The sequence below is a fragment of the Lepisma saccharinum genome, chromosome 7 (genome assembly GCF_977018435.1).
Source record: "Lepisma saccharinum chromosome 7, izLepSacc3.1, whole genome shotgun sequence".
NCBI classification, from domain to species: domain Eukaryota; kingdom Metazoa; phylum Arthropoda; class Insecta; order Zygentoma; family Lepismatidae; genus Lepisma; species Lepisma saccharinum.
In genome coordinates, this window is record NC_139235.1 from 67,169,153 (window position 1) to 67,188,314 (window position 19,162).

The 19,162-nt window shown below is 37.9% G+C and overlaps 1 protein-coding gene across 4 annotated transcripts in view; it reads left to right on the forward strand.

Annotated features, from left to right (window-relative positions):
• The window catches only part of LOC145989888 (uncharacterized), a 174,979-nt gene that overhangs the window by 58,686 nt on the left and 97,131 nt on the right, over positions 1-19,162 (forward strand). For 3 of the 4 annotated variants that reach the window (XM_083125368.1, XM_083125365.1, XM_083125366.1), the window contains exon 3: positions 7,483-7,506. The exons of the other annotated variant lie outside the window; for it this stretch is intronic. In XM_083125368.1, coding sequence (XP_082981494.1) covers positions 7,483-7,506 — 24 coding nt within the window. The remainder of the gene's footprint in view (positions 1-7,482; positions 7,507-19,162) is intronic. 4 annotated transcript variants of the gene reach the window in all.

Below are 19,162 nucleotides of genomic sequence, written 5' to 3' on the forward strand. Positions count from 1 at the left end.
GTGGTTATCATAGCGCGCTGCTACGTCAGGGGTCCCGGGTTCGAATTCCGGCCTGGGGTGTTCTTTGCGAATGTCTCTTCATCAATTTCTCATCTTCGCGATTATCCAAAAGTTGCAGAAACGCGAAATAAAATGAAACCAAATCAATCGATTGACCTCGTTTCTAAGTGGTCTGGTTATATACGTATTGTCTCTAGTGTTGCCCACGAGACGAGACTTTGGCCTGTCTCGTCTCGTGGAAATGCTGTCTCGTCTCGAAAATATTCGTTTGTCTTATGGCATATGGTCAATCTCGTCTCGTCTCGAATTTTTAAAAGCCTGTCCCGTCTCGTCCCGTGGGCAACACTAATTGTCTCGCCAAAGAGAAAACACCGACAAAACTTCACAGCTCCTAGATGACATCGAGCCAAATAATTTTTCTTAGTTTTTTTTTTTTTTTATCGTCAAGGCTTCGTGTCGACGCTACAAGCCCTCGAATATCTGTCCTCTATGTATGCATCCACGCGGCACAGATTCACTGTTGCCACTGACATATTTTTTTGAATCTAAAAACGACACACTCTGTGGCCTATGAGAGCAAGGACCGTTCTCTGGAGTGTGAAGATATCTAGATGCCCTTTTATAATACACCCTAGTTATATATAGTGTCAAAAAAAAGCCATAAAAATTAGAAATCTAATACATGCATAATTTAAGGGTGCTGTTAGACCCAGCAAAGAAACTAATGAAAATATAATACTTCTGGTACCACTGTTTCTGTGTTCTTATAGAGCAACCGCGTAATTATGTAATAAATTAATAGCTGAAATTCTATCTGTGAAATTCCCCATTATATGATATCCAGTTTCCAGAGGCGAGAGATATTCAGACAGAGATACCCGGATATCCTCCCTTCACTCTCGATAAGTTACCTTTGCCACATTGTTGCACGTCGATTCACTGCGACTTGCGTGCTGGTATTGTAAGGGCCACTGCTGCAGGCTTGTGTAAACTTGAAACCGAGAATATTCTCCCGCTGTTCAGTTTCACATAATTATCGAGAACAACTTCCCAAGCGCGTAACAATTAAGCAACTACACAGTCGATTCCCATCATTTTCCCACTGAATCTCCCATGGAGTTACGTTCATCGTCTTGTAAAACCGAGAGGGGAGGGCGGTATGCCTTGTTGCGGGTAGGATTTTTTTTTCTTTTTTTTTCTGGGAAACTAAAAACATCTCTATCCAGTTGCGCAGTGTCGTGATGTAAAGATAAGGAATTTTGTTGAAGCGAAACGCGAATTTGAGATTTAAATGATTATCTGTGTGTCAGGAGTCTCGTTATAGAGGGACATTCAAATGCAAACGTTATTTTTTTTTTATCTAGTAGATTTCTGCATTTAAAGTTCCACAAGTTCGCTGCATTTTAGCACAGACCCATTGCTGATCCATATATTTTCAAGTCTGAGTTAGTGTCTGTATACATACCTCAAGAAGAATATTTGCAGTCTATGTGCAGTCACTTATTAGCTCAGTGTGAAGGTTTTTCCAGTCATCTGCGAGCGAACTGAGGCCATTGTCGAACTTCCTCCTCTATTTGTAAACTTACTGGCGTGGGAAGCATGCATATAGATATTGAATTTTCATTTGTAGTAGAATGTCTTAAAGGTTTAGGCTTCCAGGGAGCAAGAAACACTGTTCTTCGCTGGTTCATTTGTATGCAGGTGGCGCCGCCATCTTTAAAATGTCAAAAATGGTGTTGCGAAGCTCACTTGATCAGTCTTCCAACCTTGAGGTCGTTTTGTAAATAACAGTCGATACCTCATGTAAATTTTACAGTCTTATCCTGAAATTGTTGTCGGACTTTTAGGGATTTTCCTTTGACTCTCCCTCGTATATTGGGGAAAAAGTGCTTATAAACTAGGAATGGCCAAATCAAATATTCTGATATCTGGATATCCAAATGTGTGCATTATCCGGACAGTTGCATCGTTTATCCGTTTTAAGGCCTCCACATATTCTGTTATTCGTTATGTTCGTAATTTTTTCTTATTGATTACAATAAAATGCAATTAAGACCCTCAAGAATTATTTTAGTAGTGCAATATTGTTGACCTCACCTTTGCTATTACTTCCGCAATAAAATTGGCTCGGTTTCATTTCTTCAGTGCTGCCTCTTTTTTTCCTAGAGGTCAGTTTGACTCATCAATGTGTTTCCGTGCGTGTTAAAGAGTCGTGCTGTTGAATTCGACCTTGCTGACGTTTGCGGAGTAATACATCCGGAAGTACAAACTACTGCAGAGCCATTCATATCCTTATTCAGTGATGCCATTTGCTGAAGGAGAATTATTGGATCTGGTTTGCGTTAGCAATTTTCATGTTGGTGCACGTATATGATGCTGGCATTGCTTCCGAGTAATAGGTTAATACTTTTTCGTGTGGAGAAAGTTAGATTGTTCACAACTGAGTATTTTTATTATGGGAAGCCTACAGGACTTATCTTTCTTATCCAGTTCTGGGCACGAGTTTTTTTTTGTAAGTGTCGCTTCATCAATTTCATTACTCATCCTTATCTTCGCGATTAGTCATAATTAGTCAATCATTTATTATCTTACAAATTACGTTACTAAGGCTAACTAGACCCTGGCGCCCGAACCCACGGCCAGGATAATCCTTTGTGGGGTCGTGTTGTCCTGTGTGCTGAGTGACCGTTTACAGCCTCAGTTTTTAACCTAGGTAAGGATATTTTTGTCCTCAGAGATAGTATAGTTTTAGTTCTTGTTAAGTAATGCATGATTAAATTAGTTTTTAAAAATTGAATGAGGACATTTTTCAGAGATATTTCTTCTTAGGGGTCTATCATCAATTCTGTTTTAGTTTAAGGACTTAACCGTATTGCGTGACGGGCAATGTGCTGATGTTCCCATACTATAAAAATCTATCAATTGCTGAAATACTACAAAACATTAGTAAATTCGACGTTCAGACTAATATACCTAGGTATGTATATCATGGACATACCTTAAGTACGAGGATCATATTGAAAGTAATGAGCAACAATTTTTCATGAACCAAATTTTGGTTTTATTAAAGAAAAACATGCTACATCATAATCTACATAGTTTACTTTCCAATAAAGTCTTCATTTCTTTGCACGCATTTTTCCACCTTTCTGAAAGTTAGAAAATATTCTTGTACAGCAGAACTCCATTCCAGCTGATCAGTCACTGACGCACTGCTTTCTGTATGTCCTCCGTCGTCTGCTAGCACTGGCCTCGTAACTGTTCCTTTACAAAGCCGAACATACGATAGTCGATGGGTGCAATGTCGGGACTGTAGGGAGGGTGATGCGCAGAAGTTCCCACTCCATTTTCACAATTTCCTCCCTGGTGAACTGAGTAGAGTGCGGGGGTGCATTATCATGTTGAAAGATGATTTTCTTTCAAAAACGTTTATCGCGCAATGCACGACGGAGCTTGTGAAGGGTTTGCATCTAACGGTGAGCATTTATCGTTACCCCAGGTTCAATAAATTCAACCAGAATTCACCCCTCTGCTTTCCATGTTGCACTCGTTGGAGTCAGTTCGCGGGCAGCTGCTCCGAGGCTGATCTTTGATGCTCGTGTTTCCATATTTAAAATGTTTTACCCATCTTCTAACACTGCTAGCACACATGCATACATCTCCATACGCACGCTGAAGTCTATTGTGAATGTTAGCGGCAGGAATTCCCTCTTTAACATGGAATTCAATCACAGGACGTTGTTGAAACGAAACATCACTGTCTGCCATTTTAAAACAACTGCCTGCAGTCATGCGATCGAAGATAATGACGTCACACTACCTCGACGCGTTCAGTAAAGTCTATATTTTGTGATGACTTACTTTGTTTTCATGTATTGATGGATTCTAATTTTTTATGCCCTCGTATAAACTTGAAATATAAATACTGTGATTGATGGCACCAGATAGTGTATTAGAAGTTTCTACCAAAATGTTGATGAGGAACCAGGTACAAAATTTCTCAAACTATCCTGTTCCTAATTTGTCAACTCTCTAAACTAACTCCTATCTAGAAAAATAAACTGGCTTGGGAAAAACAGATTTTCTAACGTTTTTTCCTCTTCGAAACCTCGTTTATCCACACATGGCTGTGATACATACCTGGTTTGAAGGGAATGACTTCACTCACCCGGACTGCTTTTCTACTGGCATTTTACCGTTTCCTGACGTACATTCGCTTTTAGTACACAGAATATGAAATAGTTTGCAATCCTCGTGGTTCTTCGTGGTTGCATACATACAGGATAATAGCTATGGAAGGATCATAGGGTCAAAAAAGTGTCGCCATGATATCCTTTACAATCTGATATAGCTTGTCGATGCTATATTGACAGATGCCAATTCAATTTATTTTCTCACAAATTGCAATATAATATGAATATCAATATATTAAAAGTACAAAATAATAAATTCAGAGACTGACTGACTTACTCATTCTCTAGCATTCTTAAACCCGAAGCTTCATGGTTGCAGCCTTCCATCTGTCCTTAACCTGGGCAAGATCAATCCAATCTTTTCCATCCTTACCGATTTATTTTAGATCCATCTAAACGTTGTCCCTCAATCTTCGTCTTGGCCTTCCTACAGGTCTCTTAGCATCAGATTTCCCAACAAGAATCCTTCTTTCCTCACCCATTCGTGCCACATGTCCTGCCCACCTAAGTCTTCTTGATTAAATTATTCTAATAATATCTGGGCATTAATACAAATTATGCATTTCTAAATTATGTAACCGTCTCCACTCACCTGTCTCCTCATCCCTTTTAGGTCCAAATATTTTTCTGAGGATTTTATTTAATTCGGAGACTGGTCATTTTATTTCTCGTCTAGAGATCATCCTCACATGCAGACAGGAACCCTGAAACAGTAATTCTGTATTGTTCTCCTTTTTCTTGTAATCTCTAAACAATGGACCCAAGCACTTCAAAGCTTTGTCTCTCCACGCGAGTTGTAATATCTGCTCTGAAAATTTTCATGATTTTTTTTAAAGCTTTACTGCTTCAGCTCACACCGTTACGGAGTAGTTTGTTCGATAAACATGCTCGAGATGGCGAGTGGAATTTTTCCCTGCGAGAAACGATCTTGAAAAGTCCATATAATAGTAATGGCAACGGAACCCAAGAATTTCACGTTACAGATGATTAATTGATGCTACATTTTAATATTACCTAACCTATTTACCCCGATTTCTGTGCATTAAGAACAGAAAATTTGCAACAAACAGCACTAAAAATGTAAAATGATAGGGCAATAATAGACGTTAGAAAAAGAAAGATACTCAATTAGAATGTAATACTTTAAAAGACTAGTGACTTAATTTCAGAGAATTGTGAATTTTTGCATCAATAAATATATTATTTATAAACTATCAAAGCTGAAATATTTTAAAATAGTATTGTGTAACTTGTTGTTTACTCAGTCGGTAACGCGTGAGCCACCGCGGCCATTGTGTAACTTGTTGAAATAATATACAAATTGTAGCACATAATAAATAATTGTTACAAGGTTCCCTACAGCTATGAAGTGTTAGGGATTTTAGGCACTGAGAGAATATCGGCACTAATGATGGAAATATGTAATTTTATGCACACGGTGTTGCAATCTGAAATGTACTCCTATATAGAAAATATGGATATCCGTGTACTAGAACAAAATAGGGCAAAACCCGAAGCCTCTGATTATTTGCCGCCATGGGATGTTTACACATAATAGTCTGCCATCAGAACTTTGGAGATAGAAACTCTTGTTTGGTTTTTAGCCTTTGTGACTCACTCCAGTGCCCTAACGCACTGTACACAAAATCCTTCCGGCCCCCGTGAACTTTGCTCATCCTGGATCGATTTGGAAATTGAAAGGAGCCGTTACATTGTTGCCAGCTGTATTATTAATGGCTGGGTTATTACACCACTCCCACGATACGAGTAGATTTAGAGGCATCAGTCTGATATCTGTAGAAGTTACTTGTTGATCAAAGTTTTTTTTTTTATGATTTAGAACAGCTGGACTTAACCAGTGTAAAGTTGGATTCGAACCACTAAAATATGTCTTCTTGATTACAAGACGTAAGTAGGTTATTTTTTTATAATATGTGCGGAGAGTATTCAATAGATGTACAGTATTGACCAAGTTATTGGACTCATTGTAAAAAAGAAGCATATTTCCTTGTTTTTAAATTGTTCTAACTAAATATATTTGACGAGTTTAATAACTTTTTATGGGATTAAACTGTTTGTCTGCTTCGATTATAATCTTGTTTCCCTCGATCCTTTCTGTTGCTATACCCCATGAATAGGTGGCAACACGATTCTTTGCACATTCGCAATAATGCCTGGAGCAATACACACACTGTTTACCATGCTATTTGTTTGGTTTTATAACAAAGGAAATAATATTAATTCTGATTGTTGTAAGGGTATTCTTTATTTGGATCTCCGGAGAAACGTGTAATTCCATAAAGCACATGGTTTGAAGTTTAGAAATAAGAGTGATAAAGCAATTGTACAGAAGCAGTGATTAAAACGGGCTCGAAAAGAGCCAAAGGTGGTCCATACGAAGTATTGGCAGTACTTGCAGTGTGTATAACAATTCAATGTGTATCACAAAACATTAAATCTGTCAAATTTGTCTACATAAAGTGAGTTTATCTGTTTCATTTTTTTAACTAATGAGTCCAATAATTTAGCCAATACTGTATATTCACGATAATGTGTGTGTGCATGCATATACAGTGTGTAAACCTTTTCCCCTCTGGCTTAGGGAAAAATACTACCAGATTCACGAAAATATACAATGATCTGACCCAGAATTGATGTGTAGAAGCAATAGGGGGATAATTAGTTGTAATTGCTCGATTTAGTTCATACGCTACGAAATTTACAAGCCTCCAGCTTTTTTCTTTACTTTTTACATACGTATTGTGATATTAAGGTAAATACTGCACAGGCGTAACTAGCAGAAGGGTGGGGTTCAGACCTCCTCCTTATATAAATGTTCATTATCGGGAAGAAAATGTTCCAGGTAAATGTACATGTTCGTTTCAGTTAGAGCGTTGATGGTATGTCGGGTTAAGTCAATTTGTGAAATTAATCAGTTATTTTTAATTATTTGGTAATTGAATTATAATGTATAGGTGTGCTTGTAACCACATACTTAAATTGGAATAAAAATCTTCTGTTGCTGAATTTTTGCTGCAGTAGTTTAGGAACAGTTAGTCATTGGAGTAGTAAAATTTAAGTGATCCACGTTTAGTAAACTGCACAAGGCAATGTCGTCTTAAAAAAAACTGAAAACTTGAAATTACTGTAGGATTTCTTGTGGGATAACTGTATTCATGATACATCTCAGTTTGGTTCTAACAATTGTGCATGATAGCAAAAGTGCCATTTAATCTTGGTGAAACAACTTCTGCATATTTTGATTAATATTTTCTCTTTGTTTCTTAAGCTGAGCAAAAGGAAAATGATCAAGGTAAGCTAAAGGTTCACTTATCTGCTTATAGCAGGAAAGCATGTTGTAGCCGCTCGTGTGCTGCGAGATTGTTGTATTTTCTAGTGATTAGAATGCCGTGTAGTCCATAAGCATTCTTAAACAACAATGTTTGATATTCAGAATTCATTAGTTGGATGTGTATTGTAAAATAAACGTAGTGTGAGTTTTTCAATTACTGGAAAATGTTATATTTCAACACTACTTCTGGTGTTACGGTATAAATGAGGTTTTAAAGTCACGAGAAGTGGATTGAAGTTAAATTATAAGGTGTCAGTAATGGCTGAACTTGAAATACGAATCTCTTGAATGGCACGCGAAGGTCTTTATTGCGATTGATAAGGATTATAATCCTTTCAATTGACATAAATGTCAATCACTGCCGGATCTACAACCCGCAAATCCCCGCAGTGCGGGGGTGCCCGGAGAGAAGTAAGCCTTTAGGGGGCCCTCAACAATTGACATAGTATAGGGTTCGTATATGCGCATATAAAAAATAAACGTAAGTTACTCAGAGGTACAGAAACGAATGCAATATCACAGGTAAAGTTAAAGTTCCCTGTGCATGTAGCACCGTGCCATGAAGGCACATTTAGGATATGTGGGGGCAGGGCCCCACATATTTTCGATGCCATTTTGGAGTTGATGTGATCAGCACCACTCTCCGGCCACATTTACACCCCCCCCCCCCTTTCCCAACGGGTATCATTTGATTTGATGCTGGGTGGACCCTGGACCAGCTTTTTGCTGCGACAAAGCCGGAAAAATTCCGGCCTTAGATCAAATCAGGCCACAATTTCATGAGAAAATAGTGTCATATATGTATATCACATCACCACCAGTGTCGAAACTGTTTTTTCCCTTCGGAAATGTCAAAAATCGCTCGCCCAGATGAAAATTTTATCTTGGGCCTTCCTTTTTTATGTAAATATGTGTGAAGATATTAAACTCCTATAAAGGATTGTAAGAGTAAGTATTATAAACAGAATATGATAAAAAATTCTCAGTCAAAAGTTACATGTAAAGTATTATGTTGTATAATTACATAATCACAGTAGTGCAGTGAATTTTTTGTCCAGCTAATAAAGTTCGATGTACCCTGGTATATATATATATGTATGTTTTGTAGTCAAAGACAGTTGTTGCAATTACTATTTTTCAAAGGTTAATTCAAGTGTGTTAGATTCCAACTTAAGGAAAAAAAATTACCCCTCTTCCAGCAAACAGAAAGGAATCAGTATTTATGCTTTACTTAGCTTTTACCCCCCCCCCCCAATCTCTCAACAAATCGGTGCCTATGCACATCACCCGTTTCCTATTTAAATTGAGTTGAATTCAATATGGCGGCCACCAATATGGTGGACATCCGCTTGGAACACACCAACGTGGTTCCCCCTAAGCCTAACCTGTTTCTATCAATTGTACCCAGCCTAACTCCGGACTTTTGAATCACCCTGTTGGCCCTCGTACGTGAGTTTGTCAACATGAGGTCAAGAATTACACACACAGACATTATATATGTGCAATATATATATATATATATATATATGTATGTATGTATGTATGTATGTATGTATGTATAAAATGTGTGTGTGTGTGTGAAGGTAGGTAGAAGGGGGACCTTTGGTAATATTTTTTTTTTGGGGGGGGGGCAAGATTTATAGATCCGGCACTGGTGTCAATGGATAACTTCGGGTGGACTTGGACAATGAAATCATTTGTTCTAGTGCTGCATCCCAGGATATTTTATGTGCGTTTAGTCCTATTTTCCCAGTCTTCGCCCAATCTCAAATAAATAAATGGGTACCTGGGAGGTCAAGGCGGTCGGGGCGTGCAGCTGATCACGTCACCAGAAAATGGCCGCGATCGAGAATGTGTGGAGCCCTATCTCCAATTATCCTTTATGTGCCTTCATCTTACGGTGCAATGTGCACGGGGAACTTTACCTTTACTACGTTACCTTACATGGACTCTATTGTGTGTTCGTCACTGCATGTGACCTTAGTTCTAAGTCATTTTACGAATTCTTTGTTGAGAGTAGTTATTGCTTGCATGTTAGATATTTTTGTGTGCACGCATGCTGTAATGGAAGGCCTTGGATGTTTGGAAGGTATCAGATTTAGTTTCGTCTTACGTCAGCAGTGCAGTGACTACGTTTCGTGTTGAAATTAGGCGGAAGTTGAATCTTATATTTGAGGAAACATGGTCAGAGCGGTCACTGCACCAGTATAAAATACCTACATATCGTGGATCAGCATGCACAATGAAAAGTTAATCGTGTTTGTTATATCTAGATCGATCCATTTTTTTTGCACGAAACTTGCTCCTACGCTGCTACGTTGTCTATAGGTGTTTGTTTTGTCATGGTTTTCGGTTGCGAATACAAACTACAAACATGGACGTGCGCGGGATTGTTTTCCAAGGAGGGACAAGTAAGGTATTGTATCCAAGGGGAGGGGGAGACGAGGCTAATTTTCCACCATAATAGTGTTGCCCCCCTCAAAAGAAACTTTGCTGCAGTTTGAAGTTATCATGCTCTTGCAATGCCCTTTTAACAATATACATAAATTTCTGTGATTGAGATGAAATTATGTGTACGGAAATACATACATTCTTTTCTTGCCCCCCCCCCCCCCCCATCCTCTTCCGGACATCAGTGGCTACAAAGAGCGTATGCAATGGTACTAATAGTGTTACTCTTTCAGCAAATTGACCTATAGGCAGACTTTAATGTTTCACGAACTTGGGAAACGTGGGGCCAGACGGAGCTCTTAATGTTTAACCCCATGAAATGAGAACGCAAAATTCCATTTTTTTCAACACAAATCGCTTTATTGATCCCTTATTTACATATGGAGATGATTGAAACTAACTTACCGGTGCATGTGTGAGCAATTGGTTTAGACAAAAATATTTGAAGAAATGTATTTTGCCCCGTGTTGCCTGTGGGCGGGGCAAGACGGAATACCTCCATTTATCCTTTCTCAAAAAATTAATGTTGGCATTGAAAACTCAAAATGAAGAAATGTTTAGTGCAGGTAAGAGAGTGATAAATTCTTCCATGTGTAATTTATTTCTTACGTAGAACACTACCAGAACTACATGAACATGCTCTGTATCGTCAATATTTTGAAAGCAAGGAATTGGATACTGGATTCGGTTTTAACATAGGAATTTTAGCGATTTCAATACCGGTCAGATAGACTCTACGTTATTTTGACCGATATTCATATATCGGAAATCAGATTCGTCACATTTTTAGCTAAAAAAAAAAACTTATGAAAAACTTAGTATGATTTTCATAGAACAAGTCAGTTCTATTACACAGGATTTTAGTGTGAATAGAGGGTGGAAACGTTACGTTTATAGTGTGTTATTTCACAATATATTCTGCCTTGGTCAGCATTATGTTTTATTAAGTCAGTCCCGTGTTTCTCGCCTGTAGTTATTGTCACCGTTAGCATTACTGTAAAAAGTTGACTGGAGAAATAACTGTCTAAAGCCTGAATCACACGGAACTGGATTTCTAGTAGGAATGCCCTAGTTGGTGCTGGACTGGCTATCCATTTGCAAGTTTTCGCCTCACACGATACTTGTTACCGTACTTGTCGATAGACTTTTGTTCCCATAAGACATTGCACAGAGCAGACAATCTGTAAAGATGGACGAGCAATTTGAAGAATGTTGTAGGAGAATTACTGCTTTGTGCTTTTATTAAAAATTGAAAGAAGAAAAGGATGACTAGAGATTGGCTCAAAAAAATATGGTAATCAATGCGTACCGAAAAAGCTTTTAAGTAACTCTGGTATGCATACATGGGATTCGCAGGATTCATTCACAAATCAAACATTTAATTTAATACACTTGTATTAATAGGGATTTTCATTTTCGGCTAATCATATTTGTCACGCACACATCTCATTACTTTGCATAAATACCTAAATATTAATGAACTGAACCCGAATGCACTGCACGTCATCCCTTTCCTTTTTTTTTATCGAGAAACTATCAAAAACAGCCGACACTCGGAATCCACAGACAAAAACTCCCCTTTTGCAAACTCACAGATTATCTTCACATGCCCAAACTTTGCTCTGATTGGCTGTTCCACAGTATCTAGTCGAGGGAAGCCAGTAGCAATTAGAACATGTCGTATTCCCGCAAACCAGTCAAGCAGCCAGCCAGGTAGCCATCACATCCGGGCAGGTAGCCAGTTCAACTAACTGCATATCTAATTCCGTGTGATTCGGCCTTAAGACCCCCAATTTTTGTTTTGCTGCCATCCAAATACCGTTAAAAGAAAAAGACCATGACCGTTTTTCGGTAACCATTACATAGTTAGCCAATTTTAACGATTGACCTTTTACAACTATAGGGTAGATTGGGGCGAATAGGGCCACTTTCAAGAAAATCACCTAGAACTACTGTATTGAATGTTTTAATGTAGGATTTTTTTTAACAGAAATATAATGAACCATATGTCTACTTCAGAGTCCACATCAAATTTTGCATTTCAAAAATTTTATAATGTTATATAATATATATAAAAAACAAATACATGCATTGGCCCTATTCACCCTAACATGTCCGGCTGAATAGGGCCACATATTTTTTATGCACATAAACTGCACCAACCATACAAAATCATACATAATTTGGAAAATCACACACAGTACAATATTTCAGAAAAGGAAATTATAAAATGGCAAGATTTGCATGCTCATAAGTACTAATTTTTGAAACATTCCTTTTCTTATGTTCCTGGATTGTTTAGACAACGTCTGCAAGTAAACATCTTTCTTCTTTCTGCACCCACACACCGAGTATGAAACCACGCTTTGCACTTGGAGCAACATATCCAGTCTCCGAAGGACGAAGACAGGATGGTAATATGAAATGTACAAAACGCACACATCCGTATCACTTTCATTCTTATTTTGGGCTACTTCAGGTTCATCATTTACATTCTCTTCTATTTCTTCCTTTCTTATTTCCTTTTCTACGTTGCTCATTTCTCTTGAATAGTGCTTTGCGGACAGATTCTGGGGACGTAATTAACTCAGCACGTTGGTTAGGCTTAGGCTTACGAGATCCTTTTTGGAGAATCGTTTTGGGAGTAGGTATTAAATCACGGAATGTAAAACTTGCATTGTGAGACATGGGGCCACACTCAAATGATATCATTCCTGCGATTACTGCCTGTTCTGCTTTCCTTACGTCATCTTCACTCCATTTGTGCTGTGTTTTACGATTATATTTCCCCATCTGAAATAAAAAAGAACGAGAAAAAAGAACATTACTTTTATTTATCAACGTCAGGCCAATTACATACATTTCACGTTTTAATCAGAAAAGTGGTCCTATTCCCCCTGATTGGTAATATATAGAAAAAATGAGTTGGCAACCCTGCTTTGGTTCATTTCCGACAAAGAAGGAATTCATGACAAGTTGTCTCGGTCTTTGTTGAAGCTAAGAAAATTAAAGTTCTAAACTTTCAATAAAACAACAACGCCTAACAAGAATTAATTCATGACATAAATATTAACAATAGCCCATATATATCATAACACTTACCTTCGATTGTTGATGAAAACTCCTGCCCAACACAATCAGCATCCAACGTTTACGGAATCCAATTGCACAATAAACTTGTACAGACTCACAGTCGACACACGGTGTGGCGCCGGTTTCGCCTCCTCACTGCTATTCATCTGAGGGCCCTATTCGCCCCAATCTACCCTATTCATAGTGAACTCAACTGCAATTTATAATAACAATCTACCTTTATCCATGATAAAATATTCAAATTTAAATAAAAAACTGTTTCGTCCAATTATTGTAAATTAACAGGCAGGCTGCTAATTTTAACGGCAGAGTATTGAAAATTTTACACTAACTCTTAACAGTTTACGAGGAATGCCAGACTATTGTTTTCAGGAACATAAGAAAGATACTGCACCGGATGATGGAAAGGTTTCGATTGATAGATATCCGGAAATGTGCCATAGTGGCGAAATACTTCCGGTTAGATAAAGGGCATGAACGGTTCTCAAGGAAAAGAAATGATAAAATATCGAAGTACAATGCAAAGAAAGTCTTAAAAAAATGTGCTGACAACTTGACATCTCGGGCGTCGCCAGAAATTTTCGTAGGAGAGACGTCAGGCCATTGATAAAATTTGAATAGTACAAATAAAAATAATAATCATTAATTATAATACTATTATTATTAAAAATAATAAGCCAATTCATTCTAAATATATTTTGTTTTATTTATTGTTATATCCTTAGAGAGACTCTTCTACTCGATGCAACAGATGAGTGAATGAATATCTAACACAACTTTTTATTATTATTTTGTTATATTTCATACAGTTCGAGTACTGAAGTCCATAGTTATCTATTTTGTTATTAACTTTTACACAATTCGCTCAAGAAAAAGCCGTAAAAATTAGGGAGAAACATTTAGTCAGTTTGTGGTGTGGACTCACATAAAACTCTAATATTTAGAATTTTTCCAACTGAGGAATCATTTATTCTTTGAATTAAATTGAAAATGTCATTCTTCCTGTATTTTAAACTAATTTATTTTTTATCTAACGCAGTTATTATTTTGGTTATTTTGTTCGAATACTAACTGAACTAAATTTATGTTATTAATAATAAAAATAACAATATTTGTGCTTTTTGTAACTTGAAATGAACAATGCTAATTTCCAGGGGGGGGGGCGGGGTGTGGTCGACGTAGCTGTTCGACCACTCCTTCCCATAATCTCAGCGATACATACAAGTACATTTATGAGAAGCGTTGTATGTATAGACCTACATGATATTTCCTTTCCCGAAATTTCCCGTAAAGATAATTTTTACTGCTGTTGTATGCAACAGTTTTCTTGGTGGTAGCAAAATTTGCAGATTTTCCAAGTCGAATCTTCAGTACTGTCAGGACGATGATGGAACTGCGGTCAGGGAATTCCACGTGTACGGCAGAATTGTCACCGTGTGGAAACTTTCCCTGACCTTTGCTCCTTGGCGTGTGAGTCACAATTACCACTCTGTAGGTACACCTGAAGCTCGTGGGAGTGGAATGCAATTACGAAACCAGCAAGGCGAACAGTCTTCGCTGGAAAATAAGATCATACAAATGTCTTTTCCTCGTCATTTGTTGGGAACTGACGAACCGGTCTGATTCAGATGTGTGTAGGCATATGGCCGCTGGATTTGACTCCAGAAAACAGTTTTCCCAGCAGCCTACTTTTCTTGTGGGTTCATAAGCCTCCCAGGTGGCGTAGTAGTAACGTAATCAAGAGCTCCCGGGTTCGATATCCGGTGGAGGCACGTAGAAGTTCGGATTCCACCGTAAACTAGACCCAGTATCAGGTAGCGTATTTATGCACAAAGTGGACTCGGTACGAAAATTGACATATTTATTCTTGATTTTTACGCGATATTCCGATAATAACTATTTAAAAATCAACTTTTTCTTGTACGTTTCGATGTGTTTATTCTTGATTTTTAGATAATATTCCGATACTAGCTATTTGAAAATCAAATTATTTTTCTTGTACGTTTCTATTGGGTTGGCAACTAAGTTCCCGCCGTTTTTTAAGGAAGGTGTTCAAAGGTTAGTTTTCAATAAACAGATACAAGTAGTTAATCAATAATGTATTCTCCTGTGTTGTTTACAACGTTTTGCCAACGTTCAACAAGGTTTTCAATACCTCGTCGGTAGAAATCACATGGTTTAGACTCGAAAAAGTCATCCAACCAAGCTCTCAATTCTGCATCAGTATTGAACGAAACTCCCCGCGTAGCATTTGAAAGAGATCGAAAGAGGTGAAAATCCGTTGGTGCCAAATCTGGAGAGTATGGTGGGTGTGGCAGCACTTCCCAACCATGAGCTTGAATGGCGTCCTTGGTCATATTGGCGATATGAGGGCGGGCGTTGTCGTGCAGCAAAAGAACACCATGCTGCCGATTCTGTCTTTTCTCTTGAATAGCCGTGTTGAGTCGTTCCATTTGTTGCACATAGAGTTCTGCGTTGATTGTTTGGTTCCTTTCAAGCAATTCGAAATGGAGAATCCCTTCCCAGTCCCACCATACGCACAACATCGTTTTACGCGGATGAAGTTCCTGTTTCGCGCGTGGGGTCGCTTGTTTCCCGGGGCTCAGCCATTCCTTACGCCGCTTCATATTCATGTAAAGGCACCATTTTTCATCGCCAGTAAGGATTAGGTGAAGAAATCGTTCCTTGTGTCCATGGGTTGCACGGTACCGAGCAAGCAAACCAGCGGAGATTGTGGCTCGTTGATTTTTGTTGGTGACACTTAAAGTGTGAGGCACCCATGCTCCACACTTCTGAACCTTTCCCATCGAGTGAAGATGCTTCTCTACAGTAGTGTGGGAGCAACCCATTGTCTCTGCCAGTTCCCTTGTTGTTTGACGCGGATTTTCATGCAACAGGTGGTTCAATCGCTCTTCATCGAACTTAACTGGACGGCCAGAACGAGATGCGTCTTTGAGGTCAAAATTTCCTTTTTTGAACTTCGCATACCAATCACGGGCGGTTCTATCAGCTATAGCACCTACTCCATACACAGCACAAATGTTGCGAGCAGCTTCTGCGGCCTTAGAACCTTGATTAAAGGCAAAAAGGAGGAGGTGTCGAAAATGCTCATTCTTCTCAACTTGACATTCCATTTTAATGATCTGTAAATAACAAGAAAATGTGTCTTAGTAACAAAGAAACAAATTTAGGTAGAACAATATATTCTCTTTCGCATGATGTACACCTTCGTGCCAAACGTATTTAATGTCATAGAGATTTTTCCAATTAAAAAAACGGCGGGAACTTAGTTGCCAACCCAATATAATATAATATTACAATAATACAGTAGATGTGGAGTCTTTCGAAGATACGTGCCGATAATTTAAGAAACGTTCAGAGATGTGTGAAAATCTCAATGTAAAAACATCATCGTGAAAATCGATAATTTTCTTCTGAATTGCTGTGTGTAACATAATTAGGGTTACCAGACGTCCGGATTTTCCCGGCCATGTCCTACATTTTAGTCTTATGTCCGGCGTCCGGGAGGAATTTGAAAAATATCATACATGTCCTACGTTTTGAGCATCACATAATATTAATTAGGAAAATACGTGTTTCAGTTTAACAGAGAGAAATCATGCAAGTTACAAGTCTATGGACTTCGCTACCAAACTCAATGGTGAAATTTATTTTGATTCAATCGTTGCTCAAAAAGAAAATAGAGGTTTCTGCTAGAACATTGTCACATCTGATGATGTCATTGTTCATTGCCTGAGTGGAATTTCTTGCCTTAGGGTTTATACTGATGGAACAAGGTGTTACCATTCTTATTCAATATTTTGTTTGTAAAGCAAGTGGTATAGATATCAAAGTTATTGAACTAGAAACTACCCTGGATTAAACGGTAATTGCTGAATATTGGCTTCCCATTCCAGGTCATAATGAGAGAATATATTAGTTACCATCAGCACAATGGAGACATGGGAGAAATATTTTTTTAAAAAATGTGTAAAAAGTTTGATACTGGGGTTCAGTATATTTTCAGAGTTTGACTGTTCAGTCTCTCATAAATATATTTTGATTAAACGTAAAATTTTTGATACAAATTGACTTCTCTGGGAAGTTAAAACATGTAGTAAGAAATTCATTGTTTAGTATTGATTAAAAGTTCGAATTTTTTTCATTTAAGAATTCATTAAGAAATCATATTTTTTTAAAAACTGAAAATTTTAAGTGTCCTACATTTTGACTTAAGGTCCTACATTTTGCGACATTATGTCCTACATTTCCTTACAGCGATCTGGTAACCCTAAACATAATGTGTGCTGGATATTAACTGCAAAATACTTGTATCAAGCAGTACAACTAAGTGTAAGCAGATTTACTCTCTTCAGATGGATTTTTTAAAATTTGTGTTCAAATTTTTGAAGATAATTAATAATTCATTAATCTATTCTGTATAGTGAGGAGTTTAAGAATCGCTGCAACTGCTGTTTTTAGATATGGCAGGCCGCTGGATGGAATCTATCGCAAACAGCCATAAATTGCGTTGCTATGCGTTCTCTACGCACTGCCTCGTGTTGTCTCCTATCACAATTGTGTTGAAGTGCTGTGAAGGTCGGAGATCCAATATTGTATGCGTGGGTGTAAAGTGGTAGGCAGTATATTACTGACGTGGCACAGTTTCCCTTACTGATCGATTCTTGTCACCTGCGGATGTTTTCAGCACATCAATCAAGCCTTGTACACATTTCTGCGTAATCAATTATCCATAACGTGTTATTTTACTTCGGTTTTTTTTTTTTTTTCAAGAGTGATGATGGATTGATGCAATGGATAAACGCACACCAATGTAGAAATATCCATGCCATGGGCAAATTCAGGGCCCGTGGAATCGAAGCATACTTGCTGTGAATAATCGTTGATACACTGGGTCTCCCTGGCGGCGTAGTGGTAGCGTCGTCGCCTTGTAATCAAAGGCTCCCGGGTTCGATACCCGGTTGAAGCACATAGTGGTTCGGATCCCACTTTTAACTGCATCTTCAGTCCCGATTAGGCTATCTGTGCCAGTGGCGTATGCTGGGTTCAAGATCATCATATCATAGTATTCGAATGGACAGATATTTGTGGGGGGAGGGGGTCTCTTTTTCGTTCATTTATATATTCGTTTGTATATTGTAGTGACGTGACATTGTGATTATAAATATACACTTCATAAATAATTAAGGAAATGTACATTGTATCATTAAGAGAAAAATAAGGAAAGTATTTCATGCTTATTTATAAAGAATAAGGGCCCATATTGTGAAATATTTATGCAGATCTATTTGCGAAAATAAAATATAACACATAATATATAAACTTCTTACCTTTAACTTATCTTCTTCTGGGTAAATTCCAGTGTCACACTTTCATAAAATGTTTCTTGGACCACTCTTTCATTTTCAGAACAAATTTTTTTCGATAGATAGAACAGCTAAATTGCTAAGCCTGACTTGCCCTTGTGTGGCTCTGAGATATGACTTATCCTCTTGAGCGCCGAAAAACTTATTTCAACCGTAGCAGTTTGTAGACTGAAATGTTAATACTAGTTCTGCTAGTTTGTACACTTCACTATATACACTATGTCCAAATTATTGAGTTTCATGTAATTTTTAATTTCATTCACTGATTTTTCCTCAGGATTTGTAGCTTATCCTCATACGGAAGCCGAACAAATGGTGTTGTCAATAGATCCTTAATTATGTCACTCATTTTAGTTCACTAAACAACACAGCACATACGCCATTCACAAGAATATAATTCACGTACGTTCTGAGCACAATACACGCACTCACTCACCACAATACACGCACGGCCTTTAAGAAAACCCGCGCACTGGAAACGAACTTCCTTCAAGATTCCAGGACGCGATTTCCAATCGAACTACCCTACTTGAAATGAACTATTATGCACATTTTGTGATCGATTTTTTTTTTCTCGTCTGAGCCTGGGCTTCGCAGATAGCCTGGAATATACGCCTCTGATCTGTGCATAAAGTATACTTAAAAACTCACGGTAATACAAATTATTGGCCAGAATTCAGTATTTA